This window comes from Perca fluviatilis, chromosome 5 (assembly GCF_010015445.1).
Source record: "Perca fluviatilis chromosome 5, GENO_Pfluv_1.0, whole genome shotgun sequence".
NCBI lineage: Eukaryota > Metazoa > Chordata > Actinopteri > Perciformes > Percidae > Perca > Perca fluviatilis.
This window is the reverse complement of record NC_053116.1, coordinates 30,454,367-30,473,445: the sequence shown is the minus strand read 5'-3', so window position 1 is coordinate 30,473,445 and position 19,079 is coordinate 30,454,367. Positions and strand designations below refer to the sequence as shown.

General features: G+C 42.4%; 1 protein-coding gene across 1 annotated transcript in view; it reads right to left on the bottom strand.

Annotated features, from left to right (window-relative positions):
* Positions 1-19,079, bottom strand: part of agrn (agrin) — a 271,923-nt gene that overhangs the window by 13,087 nt on the left and 239,757 nt on the right. The window contains 9 exon segments of the mRNA XM_039799513.1: positions 1,169-1,352; positions 3,543-3,659; positions 7,691-7,802; positions 8,127-8,291; positions 8,625-8,715; positions 11,412-11,546; positions 13,122-13,351; positions 13,750-13,965; positions 15,879-16,071. Coding sequence (XP_039655447.1) covers positions 1,169-1,352; positions 3,543-3,659; positions 7,691-7,802; positions 8,127-8,291; positions 8,625-8,715; positions 11,412-11,546; positions 13,122-13,351; positions 13,750-13,965; positions 15,879-16,071 — 1,443 coding nt within the window.

Below are 19,079 nucleotides of genomic sequence, written 5' to 3'. Positions count from 1 at the left end.
GAAGGCAATGGAGTGTGAGCAAATGGGACAGGGGGGGGGGGAGGGAGTGTTGGTGCGTTTGTAGTTTTAATTAACGTGAAAGGGACAGCCAGCCACACGCACAAGGTTAATGGCGAAGGCAGCGACTGAGTATGTAAGACAGATCGGGCCAGAGTGAGTATATGTCTGGCAGGGTGACATGAAGATGATGAAAGGGATGTGCAACTCTTGAAAAGAGTTTTTCATGAATATTCAATTGACACGTTTCATCATTTTCATAACCGCTGCTTTAGTTTGAAATCAATACATAATTACCCTAACATAAAAGATACATCACATGTCTTATATCGATATTATTACTATTGGCGAGAGGGAACACGATGGAAACAAAGGTCTTTTTAGCAGAAAAAAAAATGAGACGAGACACTCACCTTCCATTGAGGCAAGCCAAGAACAAGCTGTGTTACATAAAGTATCGCTGATTTCAGTCCCACTCATACTACGATTTAAAAGCAGCCAAAATGCTGCCACATATCCTTTTAAAGTAAAATCCGAATCATGTTGGATGAGTAAATAGAACAATTTGTACAGTGACAATGATTACAATTTCACACTGCCAAGATAAGGTGATCTTAAGCCAGCATTGCTAGTCACTGGCTTACATGTAGAGCTGGGCAATGTAGCGATATTATATCGATATCGTGATATGATACTAGATATCATCTTAGATTTTGGATATCGTAATATCATAATATGACATAAGTGTTGTCTTTTCCTGGTTTTAAAGGCTGCATTACAGTAAAGTCATTTTCTGAACTTACCAGACTGTTGTAATTGTTCTATTATTTGCCTTTACCCACTTAGTCATTATGTCCACATTACAGACGATTATTTATCAAAAATCTCACTGTGTAAATATTTTTGTGAAAGCACCATTAGTCAACACTACAATATCGTTGCGGTATCGAGGTATTTGGTAAAAAATATCGTGATATTTGATTTTCTCCATATCGCCCAGCCCTACTTACATGTAAGACCAATCATACTGATTGTTACAAAAAATATTTGTGGTAACAAATGTATTTAAGCATCAAGGTCGTCCGGGGCTCTTTAACTTAAAGTAGGACGAGGACAAATGTAATACGGCTGTAAGGATAGACGTTAACAGCGATTGGCCAGAGATACTCACTGTTCTGACAGCGTCCCCCTGAGAAACCGCTGAGGCAAGCGCACTCGTAGGCATCCAGCATAGGGTTGCAGCGGCCGCCGTTGTGGCAGGGCTCCTGGGAACACGGGTGGTCCTGGAACATGGCTATGTTGCTAGAGCGCAGGGCGTTCTCCTCTCTGAGGATGGTGGTACCCATCAGAATGATCTGGGAGCAGGAAACACGGGGTTAAAGGGGCACTCCGATGTCTTCTCACAAACTTTAGGTTACACATAGAAGGTCAGCTTACTTGTCATGTTGAGTACAACTCAGTCTGTGAAAACGGTTGTGTAATGTTTTCTGTGTCTCTGGAGGAGTTTTTTCACGTCTGAGAAAATAACCCTGATGATGTACATAATGTACTTACATAACAGAAGGCCTGCATTACAAACATTAGGCATGGGGTTTGACAGATGTGGGCATTTACCAGGCAGTGAGGCTCTCACAAAAATGCTATTGGTTGCATGGGACATGTAGTATACAAACCTTTTAAAGTGTGACCCATACTAGGGACTAAAAGCCGGGATATCTCGGCATCTTTGATTTATTTATTTTTTTTAAGAGAATTTTTTTTTGGGCTTTTCCACCTTTAATTGACAGTACAGCTAGGTGAGAAAGGGGAGAAAACATGCAGGAAATCGTCACAGGTCGGATTTGAATCCTGGACCTGCGTCGAGGCTTAAACCTCTAAGTATACGTGCGCCTGCTCTACCCACTGAACCAACCCGGCCACGGCTTCTGCATCTTTGATTTTGACCCTTCTTGTTTTTGATTTAAGTGCAATACTAAATCACTAGAGTAACACTTGAAATACCCTGAAAACCTTGTTCTCTTAAATAATGATCCATTAATAAATAATTAAGTTAAAGTTTGGATAAAAGCATCCTTGGGTTTTATCAGAACTGTGTGGGTGTGGTTTGATCAGATTTGATTCACATATTTCTTAATGAAATCTGTGACATCACTTTTTCTTTCTGAGCCTTGTCCACTTCAAACTAAAAAGCAAGAAAAGCAAGGACAGAAATAAAAATACAAAAAAACTGTCATGTCAAATACTCGACGCGATTCAAACTTTGGCAGAAAATTGCGTATAGGTGTGCTCTCTGCTAGTTTATTTACAGTAAAATGCAGATTAAGAAAATACATCGTAAGGGGCTTTAATACATTAAATATATACTACATACGCCATTAGGGCAAACATTACGGTGGTAGGTCAGACATAAAGTCCCGAGAAGCTCAATTTGAATGTCTAGTTTTAAAATACAGGCTAGATTTGTCTAACCTCTCCAACCTGCCTGCACGCTTAGATAGCTAAATCAGTATAATCACACACAGATCAGTGTTTATGTAATGTTCTTGATATTAATTGTTTTGGACCTTTCTTTGGAGGGTTAGCTTCATGATTCTTCTCTTGCTTTTAAATCTCTTTACCTCTGTTTCATTGCTTTTGTTGTCACATGTATCTGATTTAATGTTTCTCTCCTTAGCAAAACACTTGATGATGAAAGATGATCATTAGTTACCACTACCACTCTTGGTTGCCGTGTGTAGGAAAGCATCAAGTTATGGAACATTGTGTTTTCTGCTGAATGAATATTACACCCAATTATCACAACAAATCCTAAGAACAAACAACTAACTTTGTACAGTGATGCTGTAACTTCTGTTTAACATGTTCTTCCTCTAAACATGAACTGTTACCTCACAGGAATGTGTCTCAGAAATGAGGTGTTGATACAACACACGTTAAACAGCACATCAAACTGACAACACACACCGGCTTCCTCATAATTAACTATTCCCTACAGGCCGAGAAAGACAAACGCCACATTTAGCTTTTGATTTGCTTCGAAACTGTCGAGGGAAAGTTTGCAGAGGAGAACTAATGACAAGTTTGCACAAACAGTAGCATCCTGCCTTTGTTCTACTGGGTTATTTCTGGCAGTCAGAGATGAGTTCTTTTGCTGGAAAGAGGAGAGAAAAAAAAACTGGAAGGCTGTCAGGGAAAGATCTGAGAATAGTGAAAGGGAGAGACTTCAAAATGAGTATTCTATTATTAGTGCATGCTAATCCAAACGAGCAGAGCCACTGCCCGTCACAGTGTGAGCTTATAAGGGAAAATTACTAATATGGGGGTCTGTACTATGACAGCTGGACAGCTAATAACTACTACTTAGGACACAAGGGCCCTAATATATATATATATATATATATATATATATATATATATATATATATATATATATATATATATATATATATATATATATATATAACACACACACGCATTAGCAGAATCCACAAGCAGAGCTAATGACACTATACTCTTACAAGAAATAGAGGCTTGTAAACATTTACCTTCTGGATTGTTCCCTTGAAGCCGTCCGTGAGTGCAGCAACTCTTGCTAGTCGGCTGTAATCGGGAGCTCCGCCAACAAAAAGAGACTCTTTCAGGTTAAGATCTACGTGCAGGTTCTGATGAGACGGGACACAAAGAGGTATAGTGAGCTAGAGCTGCGCAAACTTGAAGAAAAAAAAAAAAAAATGCTCCACATATATCTTAAAAAATGCCCAATCTAATCTTTTCTGTACGTATCTCCAATTCCTTTGAGGGGTTTTCTATTCAGGACGTAATGGTTTATGGTTTCACTTTAGTGAGTGGAGTTATGTGTTTGTGTCCAGGGAGCATGAAATAAGTTGTATCCTTTTAGTTGAGATATAAAAAGTGAGATTAATAAACCACATCTGCAGACACCTCACAGTACAATATAGACTGTCCCATTAAAATAAAAAAGGGGGTTATCCATATTGTAGCCAGCAGACGCTTTAACTGCACTTCCTCACTTTCTTTCCATGACAATACACTTGGTACATTACAACATAATTGATTTCTATGTTTCTCAGAGAGAGTGGTCAATTATCCACGTGAGACATAAAGAGAGACTACAAAGGGAAATCAGGAGAATGCTGAACTTCAGATATGGACGGTTCTTAACAGACATCTCTAATGAATGGCTGATCATAAGCACCGACCTTTCAAACAGTTGAGTGTGGAGACACACTAATTGCATTTCATTTGCGTGGCAGACTGCTATGAAATTCGATTCTTTCCACCAAACCTTTGGGACAATTGCTTTGCTTTAGCAAGATGTCGCTTCTCTCTTTTGCATGGAAGAGCCGGCCCACTTCAGAAGGAAGGAATTAATGATCTTTATTTTATGTAGAGCAGTAATTGCCAGAGGGGTAAAGTGAGTTAATTGCTGGAGAAATAATGGAAGGGGCCAAATAAACAGGCTTTGTAAAAGGCAAAATGGCACTGACTCGGTTTTCATTTAGAATGGGTTTTGGAGAGCAGGAGGCAGCGGTGCTTGGCTGAAGCCCGGGGCCGTGTCACTGATCCTTGAGCTGCGTCCAACAAAGACAGGGCAGGGACCTTGTCCAAAGCTGCAGGAACCAGATGCGGCCGGTGCCTCTGAGCTTAGCTAAAAGTGGCCAACTCATGCTCATCATGTAGACCCTACCACTCTGCAACACTCACTTACTCTGGACTTTTTTGATCTTGTTTGAGATGTTACACCTTTATAATGTGGAACTCTAGAATTTGAGCACGCACTATTGACGTGAAGTTACGTTGCCATGACTCTAAAGTGAGATTTCATGCAATGAAATGTTCCGTTTGGTCTCACACAGGTAAAAGTCTGCACCTGGTGAGAGAGGACAGCTGTTTCTATGGAGTGATTCTTGCACAGTGATGTTCAGCGAGTTGGTGTTTGTGTTGTTATGGGCGAGTGAGTGAGTGAGTGAAAGAGTGAGCGACTTTATGCTATTATAGAGGACTGTTCCTGTTTACAGAAGAAGTGAGAGCAGATGACAAAAGAACAGCTTGGCTTGGCTTGGCACCCTACAGTCTCCTACGGTAAATTTGCTCCCCACCGCTTGCCTCCCCTGTCTTTGCTATCGCTTTTTTGACAGCCACGCAGCACTGGCGTGATATCCCCGCCTACGCCAGACTAATGAAGACATTTCTTTGTTGCTAAAAACAATGGCCATCACAAAGATGACTGTCTTCTTTCCTTCTTCCCTCCCACCTTCTCACCCCATTCCACCCGCACAGCAGATGGACCGAGGTGAAAGCCAAACCACGTTCTTTAAGAGCATCTCTGCTTCAGTGCTGTTTGTGTGTGTGTGTATGGGCTTATGAAATGGCAAAGTTTTTCTACAGAACTGGCACCTTTAAAGCTGCCCGCAGCTCTGCAGAAGTACCTTTTTTTTCTGTGCTGTTGTTGCATGGAGAAATGGGGGTGAGAGGACATAGTGAAGGACTCAAAATGAAACATAGGCTAGGGTGTGAATGGGACTTGTCTCATTACCTTGCGTGATTTCTTATTTCCAGACAGCACATCATAGAGAAGGAAAGAAAATAGGGAGGAAGAGAGTTATTAGGGGAAGACTAGTAGGTGGCTGTGCACAGAGAGGCATGCAGAGCGAGCAAGTGCAAAAGCCCACAGACACAAGGCTCACATATACTCTCATGCACACACAGATACGCACTGGGTACATCTGTAAGAACCTACACATAGCTGTAGTGTAGCACAGACAAGTGAGATTAAACAGAATATGAGAAATGTGAAAAATCCACTTTTTTGCACCTTTGCATCATATAACGCACTTACAACCAAAAAGCTGTGCAAGTTAGAGTTGTTCAGATACCGATACCAGTATCGGAAAAGCCTCCGATGCTGCCTAAAACGCTAGTACCGGTATCGGCAAGTACGTAAGTCTATGCACCGATCCGATACCACATAATTTAGCCTAGAAAAAAATCTACTTTAAAGTAGTTTATTATATATATATATATCTTTTCATCCGTTATGACTGACTGTCAAACTAGATAATAAAACAAGGTTCTATGGCATTCATTCTCTGTTTGTCTCTGGTGTATTTGTTCATGTTTTACAAAAGGGTTTGACCGGAGCCAGGCCATACAACAATTATAGCAATCATATCACATCCATACAGGTTTAGAGAAGTATACAGCTGTTAGAACATAATAATACATATTTTTTTCTTAACACACTAGTATCGGATCGGTACTCCGTATCAGCTGATACATCTCTAGTGCAAGCGTGAGTTTACACAAATAAGACAGTGAGTCTAAGAAGGCCATGCATGAAGCAGATGGTGCCATTAAGAAAAGATGAAAAGAAAAAAGAAAAACTTCATGGATGAGAGACTAAGTGCTGCCACTTCACCCAACCTCATTTACAGACTGCTGCCATTGAACGAGAGGGGAAGTAGATTTTCATTTCTCCGACCCGTACCTAGGTGTGTGCCTTTAAAAGTGTGTACTTCATCAGGCTGGCAGCCAAGCATCTTTGATATGATGAACACTCCCAGCATGCAATATGTATCCATCCATGTGCCTGTGTGTGACCACCTTTGATATGATATTGGCTTCTCTAAGCAAAGCGTACTTTAACTCTCTCCTAGTTCTTAAAGCAGTAGGAGAGAAATAGCTGAGAGCCACACTGGATGGGGTCTCTGCATTGAGCTTCATAACTAGTCTCAGCTCATCACTCGCGTGCCCCCAACCACCCCCCCTTCCCCACCCATATTCGCTTTTCCCTTGCTCTCCTCTTTTAATGCGATTTTCTGCCTCTGTTGCTGGAGTAAAACACAATTACCATACGGACGATGGGAGGTAGTGGGGGGGGGGGAGGGGCGGGGGGAGAGAGGACAGAGCAGTAAGTGAGAAAAAGACCGAGAAGAGCGTTGCGTCTTAGAGGAAGATGATGTTGACAGAGTGCATGTTCGTAATATAAAAATGTAATATAATTGGATGACTTACAGGCTTATCAAACTATTAAATCGCCTTCATTTGGAGGCATGTACCTGCTTTATTGGTTCAGAAGCGGGGCTGAAGAGTTTCATTACACTCTTCATGCTGCTGCAGCTACTGTATCTCCTTTATCTGCCTTCACCTCCCCAGACACCATCTCAAAGGCTGAATTTATAAAATTGACTGTATACCCGCAGTAAAAGCTGCTTTTGCTTTCTGTATGCAACACCAAGTTTTATCTCCAGTACGTCAGCAAGCTGAAAGGCAGAGAGATTCTTTTTTTTTTTCTCTTGAATTACAGGACTTTCAAAATTAAGACAGCTTGTCAAACTGGCCCTCTACACCTGGAGCTCTCCCTCTTACCTTGACGGATGTCAGGGAATAGCGGCATATTTTCAGCGAATCAAGCCGGCAGAACCGCATGGTGTGAAGCGGTGGGGAAAGTTTGCTGATTCAACTGTGCCTAAAGAGGCGTTTGAACCGCCTCAAGAAGGGCAAAAAAAAAAAAAAAGGAGCAAGAAAGCCAGAGGTTGTGGCGATGCCGTGATAAGAGGACGCAGATGATCAGGCGAATACATTATATACAGCACAAGCAAGGCTAACCAACAGTAGTATCCGCCCATCAGCCCAAGATAACAATTAGCAGGAGCTTATTTCTCTTTCTTACTGGTGCCTCTCCTCGGACAGGGTCCTTCTTGTTCACCATGATCTCTCCTTTGCGGTTGGAGCGCTCCAGGTCAATGGTGTTCCACACATTCAGCTGGATTGCTTCCTTACTCCTGAAACACACACACACACACACACACACACACACACACACACACACACACACACACACACACACACACACACACACACACAGGTGAGTCATCTATAAGAAGACACAGGCTCATGAAACACATTGCTGTGTGCAGTATGTCCTTTAACCTGTAGTATGTTCACATGCACCCCAAATATCTTTTTCATGTCTTGTCCTTATAGAGTACTAACATTAGAAAAATATCTATATTTTCTTTAGAAAATCTATTTCATATTTCAGTTGTATGTTTAGTTTCCCTAATTGTGTAAGTTAAACCCTCTGAGGACTCTTAGATGATGCTAACCTGATGGTAGCGGGTCCCTTCCCCAGGTCGTAGCGGAACTCCAGGATGCCATTATTGAGGGACAGAGAGATGAAGTCTCCTTTTCCGTCCGATTTTTGGCCGTTGTAGAAGATCAAACCGTTGGAGTCATTGGCCATAAGAATCACTGTCATGCTGACCTTTTGACTGCATGAACAACACAAGCAAAGCCGGTAAACACAGGCTAGAGTCAGAGATACACAACTATACATACCCGAGGCTTAAACAAAGATGCTTGTTGCACTGGTTCTCTGTCTATATGTAAATTAGGTTGTGATACTGTATATTCTACATTCTTAGGCCTAGACAACAATGTGTCATATATGTGACTCTCATTGTCATTTCCGTTCAGGCTTAAAGAAGGCAGATCTGCCTTAGGCACAGAACAAGCTTAACCTATGAAAACTACACTATATCTTGTGTTTAATATTACAAGCAAGTAGTGACTGTGTGTGTTTCATGCTGAGACATGGGACTTACCGCAGATCATGCCCGTAGAGATGGAGCCCCTTCAGCTCCAGGTAAGAGTCTCCGTTAAATAGCGGCATGTAAGCCCCTCTCCTCTCAGCCACTGGAAAAACAAAGAGACTATATTCATCCTCAGGTCCTGTTTTTTTGTTGCTGACAGAATTGAAATTCAGGGATAGTCAGTACATCTTTCAGGGACCTGTCAGCATTATGGAAAGAGATGGATTTGTGTTTTCATAGCCTTTGGGATTAAGACTTACTCTAGACAGAAATTCAACAAAAAAAAAATTCAAAAACCTTTATGTCAGACTGATTACACAGCCCGCCACGGTATAACAAAGGACCTTTGGAGACATGTGGAGTTTAACACCACAGCCGGGACCCATGAAATAATGCAGCCATTGTAATTTGGCAGGCCTTTTTACAAATTAATGTCTATGCGATGGGTTTGCGTCTGGCTGTCCCGTTTCTGGCTGTCTGGACTGATTAGGACAGGCACCGTGTCATCCTTCTAACAAGTGGCTTGACATTAAAAATCATTCAAGTGTCACCCAGGGGTATGTGTTTATGGTGTCGTTTGCAAAAACTACCATCAGTCAGAGGCACGTGCAACACTAGACGCTCACGTACACATAAACACACACAAACTAACACGCACCTATGTAGCCGGCAAGAAAGCTTTTATTCCTAATTGGCTGGGATTAGCTGAGAGGAGTCAGGATGGGGAAGGCAGACGGAGATGAGAAAGCTAATTAGCTATTGTGCAGAAGACTGCTAATGATGATGGCACGCACCATGGAGAAGTGGAGAAAATAGTCCTGCATACGCAACAAGGATTCACGCACTAAAGTGAACTCCATTAGAGTAACAGACCTGCTCAGGATATAGTTTCTTAAAGAGGAGTGTGGAGGTTTTTTTTCTCATTTTCAGCCTATGTTCAAAATGAAAGCACCGCGATCAATAAGTCACCAGAGGTCCAGGCATTGGAATGATTCGAGTAACTAGAAAAATCCACATGATGTATGGGGAGTGGAGCCTGACGACCAAGCAAAGTTGGCCAAGTTGAACTTTACAGTTATCCTTTGCTAAAATGCAGCAGAAAAAACAAAGCAACAGGGAGCAAGTGCTCAGGTTGACGGTATGCTCCGGGCTAACTTTGTTTATATTTGTAATGCTGCCTTTTTAGTACTTGCAATAAAACCCATCAAAACAGTGTAAAAATTGCACAGGCAATAACAAAGCAGCTAAAATTCACATTTTGCCGGTTAGAAACGTTGGTGCTGCAATCAGAGCTCCTGGGCCTATCACCAATCCATCAGCTTGCAGTGTGAAACATAGTCTCACTATGTGCGGGCACACACACACACACACACACACACACACACACACACACACACACACACACACACACACACACACACACACACACACACACACACACACACACACACACAAACACACACACACACACACACACACAAACTGGTCCCTGGCTTAATGTAGCTAAGGAGCTGAATGTAAAACATTTTTGAGATTTAAACTCCCCCCTGCACTTAGTTTTTCAAGGACCTGAGTCCAAGTGATCCTGCTTTCATTACTAAATTGTAATGATTTACACAATCACAGAGTAAAAAGCACTAAGGAAAGTAGGCCATTCAATACTATCGGAACACCCTTGAGAAAAGTCCTTGATGGTGAATATTATAGCAGCGAGCTGCACTGACGGACCCCGGCAGAACTGAAATGAAGAACCATAGCTCAACTAAATGTGCGTACACACAGGGTTACACGCACTTCATATTACGACTAATTCACCTTCAGGCTTCTGAAGAGTGGGCTGGAAGATACCTGTCTTTTCAACTGTTCTCAGTGTAGCCCTCAGAGGGTTCGTCCGCCTGACTGCAGCCTTATCTGTGAGCTCCTGTCTGGGACTGACACTCTGGCTGACTGACGCTCCCATTAATCACCGCGAGCAGGGAGGACTGATGCGATTAGTCATCTCATTGATTCCAGTGAAAAAATAGCCTTTTGAAATGGGAGACGCTCTCGCTCACACAGCATTGATTTTGCTTCACCTCAATTTATTTTAATCACCTGCTAACTGGGACTCAGGGCTTGGAAGGATGCTATTCCCATCTGGTTTTCTCTAAATTCCCAGGCGTACAAGGGTGCGTGTTTCTCTTTTGTTAGAAATGTGCAGAGTATATTTTCTTATATTCACAGTTACAGAAGTCAACGTCTGTAAACATTCAGGACAACTTCTAAAAAGCCAGGGATGGGAAAACAACATGGAATGCGACGCCACCAAAAATGCTAATGATGAACTTCAAAAGCAGCTGAGCCGTGCTCTGGTCTTTTTCCCCCACAGCGGCCCGGTTCTGCCACGTGGAGCTCAGCAGCAACAAACACGTTTGAACACAACACCTGTGGGCGGATAGGCAGAGAGGGAGGGAGGGAGTGGAGGAAGGCTGCAGCTCTGATGCCGCTTACACACTAACAAGCGTAGCCAAGTCGATGCGGTGAACGGCCCGATGGGGCCAATCATCTACCTCTGTTCTGCAACCCTCCAAGCCTCCCAGCCTGAAGGCTCAAACCCCAACCTTCTTTCTGCGTTTGATCTCCCTTTCCGATTCAGGTTGGAAGGAAATGTCAGAGAGCGGAAAGACATAAAGAGCAAAAAAAGAGAGAGAAGGATGCTACTCAGCTGACTCCGGACCAGAACACTCCACTCTCCATGCTAAGCACTGGGGCATGAAGTTATAAAGTTACACCAGGATATTCAGTGTTTAGTCCGATTACCTTTCTCGCAGTGCTTCCCTTCACGTCCCATGGGACACTCGCATTTGTATCCTCCCTCGGGCAGCGCCTGGCACTGGGAGGATGGATGGCACCTGTTGGGCTCGCATGGGTCATGGACATCAGCACAAGTTGGACCTGGACACACAAACACACACATATCCCCCATGAGAAAACCCCCAACGTTTTGAACCACTTTCTCTTTTATTCCATCTGAGAGGAGGGGGAGACTAAAATAAAAAAGGGGAGAGAAGCGGGGTACGAGGATTTCCTCTGTAATAGAGGTCATTTTCTAATAGGATTTGGAAATATTACACGTCCAGATTAAACAGCGAAGAGCCTCCCCGCCATGCGGCCATGTTTCTGGGCCAACGCCGACTGTGGGAAAGGCTCTGGAGCGTCTGGTGGATGATGGTTTTGCCCTCTGCCACAGCCCATCTGAATTCACCCGTCATTACTTTAGCAGTCAGAGCCTGTGGTGAGGGGAGCACTATAATGAACCCCATCCCTGCTGAGCTCACAGGGCTCCCCCATTTTTTTCCCCTCATTCTGTCTTTTGGAAGCTAGCCTTCACTCACTTCTTACCTACCACAGCTCTTTTTTCAGATCTCTTTCCTTCTCCACCATCTTTTTACTCTCACCCCCCCCTCACTCCGGCTGTCCCGACATGACCTCCCTCTAACTGCAACCCTCGCCACCCATTTATTCTCTCTTCTGGCATTCTGTGATCTGTCCCTCCTCTTGAGATCCGCAATCTTGGCCACATCCTGAACTGACATGAGGAAAAAATTAACTTGAATGTGAATCCGCAGGCAACAGTCCAATTCTCATTATCACCATTCATTTTATGACATGTTGCCAACACAACTTTGATCACAGCAATGCTTCTCCAGAGTGGAGGGCGATCTTAACTTCTTCTCAGGCTTCTCAACAACAACAAAACATAAAAGCACCTCTTATATAAAAGGCAATAATAATGTAATGTGATACTTTATTGATCCACATTTTAAATTCAAGGAAATTGGCTCCTAAAACTTGGCTAAGTGGTTGTTTTCCTAATCCCAAAGCTGCCCCCATGTGAGTATAAAATCCTTTACTGTTCAAGCATAAAAGTTAACTCTGACAGTTAATTTGTTTTGTGGTGTGAAACTTTCTGCAGTAGGCTGCCGTACAACCAGCAAGGGGCACGCTTGGCTAGGCGCTGATGGTGTCTGCTCTCAGCTATATTCTCTCTGAGTTGCTTGTTAGTTGGCATCTGCTGGAGGGATAAAAATAGCAAAAATGGATGTGGAAGTAGAGATAGGCCAAAGGCCAATCACTAAGCATTTGGTGAACGTTTTCATGTTTTTTCTGTCAACATTTAATCTCTCATTTCTGTGTCGGACACACAGATTTGATGGTGTTGGTGTTTACTAAATGACTTCCAGCGCTCCTGCTGGGGGCATGAGTTACACTGTCAAATTAGGCTGTAAAGCTTACTTAGGATTTGTGAGTAAGTCATGACCACAGCGAATCCCAAAAGAAAACGCAAAGTAGAGATATAAACATAATTTAAACAAACATTCACATATGAATTGAAATATTGTATATTTATTTCCCTGCGCCTACACTGGAATAAACCTCTCAAAATCCCATGACTGTCCAAAAAAATCCCAGTATGACCACAAGGAACACTGCTGACAGTACTGAAGCTTCCCTTTGTTGGCATCTTACCCCAGAATCCTTTGCTGCACTTGCAGTGGAACATCTCTGCCTCCTTGACCTGGCATGCAGCGCCGTTATTGCAAGGATTTGGCTGGCAGGGGTTGTTGCCACATTCGCCAACGCCGCTGCCGTACAGACTGTCACCCTCGCTCTCCTGCAGGTTGAGCACCCTGTTGTTGACATCCAGCAAGCGAATGCAGCCCACCAGACCTGTGGCCACCGCGGTCCTTTCCCTCACACTGAACAATGGGGAAAGAACGTCATGTCTTTTAATGTCTTCTTTCAACACGTTTGACACAGCCTGCACTTAGAATTATTACACTACTGACCACCACTTAATAACAATGAATTTAGGCATAAGAAGATGCTATGTGTTTTATACTGTATAATACTGCTGATACATTTAGCACCTCGATATATTACAAAAAGGGATGAGGTCGAAGAATAGACTTTTTTCCATAATCTCATTAACTGCTAAATCATAGACCTACCTAAGATTTACTTACAGTATATATTGATATGACTCTCAAGTAGAGTGCTAGACGACCAATGGACGATCCAAATTTAATCCCCAAAGCATATTCTTACTATCAAGTAGTGCCCTGAATGTTATCACGCTGTAGATAGAAGGTCTTACTCTTGCTTCATTTCCTCGGGCACTCCCCCAATGAACAGGTCGGTGTCGAGGTTGAGGCCGTCTGTGCCGCGTGGACTCTCGCCCTCGATGTGCGGCTCGTTGTCCACGCTGAGCATGGCGTTGCGCCGGTTTCGAGTCACTACCAGGTGATGCCAGCGGCCCTGATTGATTTCTACTTTGCTCACCACTGTGCCTGTGCCCGAACCTGTGTTGAACCTGAGAGGAGGCGATACAAAGCATGTTCATTCAGTCAACTTTATCCAACGATCGTTTTATACCTGTATCGCACTTCACATTAGGTCATTTTTCACATAATATGTTTGTTCCTTATTGATCAGCGCCTAATGACTAGACGAAATCTGCTTATATTTAATGAGACAGAAAGGGATGAAAGAGACAAGGTACAGGACTTTCCATTTGGGATTCCGAACTATGTGACTGGAATGAGGCAGTTACTCACTTAAAAAAAAATGTCTTTACACCCGCTTTTTAATTAAACCTTTTATCTAATGAGGTTTTGTTGAGGAAAAGGGCCATATCATCACAGAAAAGAGCTGTCGTGTATGTGCACCCACATATATGGTGGTATTAGCAAAACCTGAGAGCAATTATCTGCCATATAATTAGTTCTTCTCCCCACGTCTTGGATTTGCAGAGTTGTGGGTGGTAATCTCACAGCTGTATTTCTGGAACTGAGGCAGAGCAGAATTTGAAAGCAAAAGTGACTAATGATGCACTTTAGTTTGCTATTGATTTCACTCTAAATAGAGATATCTAACCTGGCCAGGTTGGAAGGAACTGAAAGGGCTTCGAGGGGGAAACACAAGACTCAAAAGATAGGAAAAGCGGATGGTTGAAATAATAGGTCCAAAACATACGCAGTGCAGAATCTCTAATTAGTCCATTCACGTCTCTTCTGAAGATGCTGCCTTACCCAGAATGATTTTTTATGCATACAATTCCACTGTGGGGAAGAGATGAATACTTAGTGTTTCTGCAGGTTTCTGGCAGGAAAATGGTCCAATTTTATAAAGATTGTATAAAACTATTGGTTACTGTCAGCCTACTACGAGCCTCAACAAATCATATTGTCCTGTTACACGTTGATCCTAAAAGGAGCAATAACCCAATTTTACACTTCACAGTCAATTCACTAGTCACAAGGAGTGATAGTGAGCCTGGGTTTGAGCAGACAAATCTTAAACTGAAGGCATGAAGATTGAATGATGTGGGTGTTCCTCAGGCAGGCAGACGGGGTGTAACAAATACACTATAGAGGTGCATTATGAGAGACATGGAATCCAATGTTTTTGGTGTTGGATCTATACTACCTAAAAACAATTAAAAGGTAATTCCATCATATTGCTGCAAAATCCCAATATTGCCAAAAAGAAGTCAAACTCACTAATTTATAACATTACCTGTAATAGCCTAATGCAACAAAATATGTAATTTATAATAATTGTAATTTTAGGGTATATACACACAATATAAATTACCTTAAAGAAAATTATGTAACTCTGTTTAAATGATAAAGAGTAAAATCTCAGGTGGTTGATGAATTTCTTTTGTCTCACAGGATATATCGTCATATCACCCAACCATAACCTGAATCACCATATTCAGATTCACATCTTTGTATAGTCATCAAATATATATATCCAATCCATTTCTGGATGCATTTCTATAAGTCATTGCTTCCATCTGTAAACACAAACCTTAACTCTGTATATATGTGATTAAAAATGACATATCCAATGCCAAATGTGGACTTCCTGCACATATTTCTGTACATATGTTCCCACCATCTGTAAACATGATCATGCAAACAGCTTATTTGCAAGTTTAAACACATTTCTGAATGCATGCCTTCATAGCCTTAGCCTGCAAATCTGTCAAGAAGCTTCTGTGTCTGTTTTTTTTTTTTTTTTACATTTTCTGGCGGTGGTGTTTTCAACATGTTTACTTGCTGTAATTATTTGCCTCATTATCTTCAGTGCTCTCTATTTGTTTTATTCGTATCTACATCCTCTCTCAGCTGCCGCTGCAATGACCCTGTTTCCCCCACGGGGATCATTTAAGAAGCAGCTGACGAGGCCGTCGCCCCTCTTGACTCTCACAGCGCTCACCTGAGCTCCACCTTGCCGTTAACCAGAGCCAGAGAGATGAAGTCCTTCTTGCCTTCCTGGCCGTTGTAGAGCAGGATGCCGGTCATGTCGGATGCTCTGAACTCCATGGCGATGCGGACCGTGTGATAAGCACTCATGGTTGGGAAAGCCAAGTATGATTGGCCTCCAAAGGACGGGATGAAGTACTTGATCACTGTGGAGGAATGAAGACAACAAGCCAATCCTGTCATTACTACATGATTTGCTTTATCGTGGCGCAATAGGCGTTTAATGTGCATAATTAAGTGTGAGTGGAGGTGGTGTGTCACTGGCTCTTGATGAGAAATAAGCCCTTCTGTCAGTTTATTTCAGGAATGAAGTTTTTCCGAAATGCTTGACGAGTTTATAAAAAGGTGAAGGTCGTTAAGAGAAGCTTACTTGCACACACACACACACACACACACACACACACACACACACACACACACACACACACGCACAAACCTTTGTTTTTCTGCCACTCGACAATTATGATTATTATCATCCATTTTCTCCCCCCGGGCTTCTTTTCTCTCCGTCCATCTGTCTTTCTGTCCGCTCTCTGAGGAGAATGGAAGCTGATGAGCTCCCTCTTTTCTAATGACTTGATTGATCTGGGGGAGACTAGCGTGCAGTTTGCGTGTGAGCGTAGCTTCATTTAGCCACTCTAACTCAAAGACACACACTGATTCTCACCAGCTAATCCCCATCAAAGCAATTACTGTCAATTATCTTAAGATGCAGCTGCGTGAGGTTGCTCCTCATCCTCAAAAATCCCAAAGTAGGGTAAGAGGGAAGTAACAAAGGAGTTGTGCTTCTCAAGAAGTTCTCCCTGATTTATGATTTTTTTTCTGTGGTGCTGATTGGATACTGTGTTGCCTTTGGTGAACGGCTCATTGGCTTCTTACTTCTGAGGTGTTGAACCTGTCTGAATCGCTTGAGATGAGTTTGAAGCGCAGCCACCGAGGACAGATGTGTCTGACTCAATCACACGTGAACTCGAAAAAAAATTCTGTATAAAACTCTGGTTGCTTTTGTCTTTCTAAGCTTATATGACCCAAGAAATCCACATCTGTGGCTACATAACATCGCATTTACACATTCCAGCACTAACTGACACACCCCTACTTAGGGTGCCACTTTGCAGCCACTTTGTGAAGCTACAATTAGACAAAACTACTGTTTAACAGAAGGAATATATCTCTTTTTTTCTCTCCATATTAAAAGTAACTTAAACATTCCTATATTATATTTTTTTATCATAATGGTGTGTTTCTGCTACTGTATGAATAAATTAAAGAACTTGAGGATGTGGTTAGCAGTGATTACAGGACAGCTAAAAGGCACGATTGGCACAAAGTAAAGTCGAGTACCTAAAACCCTCCAATTACTGCAAACGTCAGCCTTTGGTGGTTTCTTTGTAATTGCTAATTGCAATAGTACAAATAGTAGAGTCTGTTCCAGCTCATTTTCTTAGATGAGTTTGAAATAAGCTGCTCAGACTTTGGATCTTTGGAGTAATAATAAATGTGGGGGAAGAAAATACTTTTCTAATATACAGTACAGGCCAAAAGTTTGGACACACCTTCTTATTCAATGCATTTTCTTTATTTTCATGACTATTTACATTGTAGATTCTGACTGAAGGTATCAAAACTATGAATGAACACATATGGAATTTTGTACTTAACAAAAAAGTGTGAAATAACTGATATATTTTAGATTCCTCAAAGTAGCCACCCTTTGCTTTTTTGATAGCGCTGCAAACCCTTGGTGTTCTCTCAATGAGCTTCATGAGGTAGTCACCTGAAATGGACTGTTTTGGAATGAAATGGAATTTTTTCCCTTATTAATGGGGTTGGGACCATCAGTTGTGTTGTGCAGAAGTCAGGTTGATACACAGCCGACAGCCCTATTGGACAACTGTTAGAATTCATATTATGGCAAGAACCAATCAGCTAAGTAAAGAGAAACGAGTGGCCATCATTACTTTAACAAATGAAGGTCAGTCAGTCCGGAAAATTGCGAAAACTTTGAATGTGTCCCCAAGTGCAGTCGCAAAAACCATCAAGCGCTACAACGAAACTGGCTCACATGAGGACCGCCCCAGGAAAGGAAGACCAAGAGTCACCTCTGCTGCTGAGGATAAGTTCATCCGAGTCACCAGCCTCAGAAATCGCAAGTTAACAGCAGCTCAGATTAGAGACCAGATGAATGCCAGACAGAGTTCTAGCAGCAGACACATCTCTAGAACAACTGCTAAGAGGAGACTGTGCGAATCAGGCCTTCATGGTCAAATAGCTGCTAGGAAACCACTGCTAAGGAGCGGCAACAAGCAGAAGAGATTTGTTTGGGCCAAGAAACACAAGGAATGGACATTAGACCAGTGGAAATCTGTGCTTTGGTCTGATGAGTCCAATTTTGAGATCTTTGGTTCCAACCGCCGTGTCTTTGTGTGACGCAGAAAAGGTGAACGGATGGATTCTACCTGCCTGGTTCCCACCGTGAAGCATGGAGGAGGAGGTGTGATGGTGTGGGGGGGGCTTTGCTGGTGACACTGTTGGGGATTTATTCAAAATTGAAGGCATACTGAACCAACATGGCTACCACAGCATCCTGCAGCGACATGCCATCCCATCCGGTTTGCGTTTAGTTGGACCATCATTTATTTTTCAACAGGACAATGACCCCAAACACACCTCCAGGCTGTGTAAGGGCTATTTGACCAAGAAGGAGAGTGATGGAGTGCTGCGCCAGATGACCTGGCCTCCACAGTCACCGGACTTGAACCCAGTCGAGATGGTTTGGGGTGAGCTGGACCGCAGAGTGAAGGCAAAAGGGCCAACAAGTGCTAAGCATCTCTGGGAACTCCTTCAAGACTGTTGGAAAACCATTTCAGGTGACTACCTCTTGAAGCTCATCAAGAAAATGCCAAGAGTGTGCAAAGCAGTAATCAGAGCAAAGGGTGGCTACTTTGAAGAATCTAAAATATAAGACGTTTTCAGTTATTTCCCACTTTTTTGTTAAGTACATAATTCCACATGTGTTCATTCATAGTTTTGATGCCTTCAGTGAGAATCTACAATGTAAATAGTCATGAAAATAAAGGAAACGCATTGAATGAGAAGGTGTGTCCAAACTTTTGGCCTGTTTTTTTTTTTTAAAAAATATATATAAAAAAGA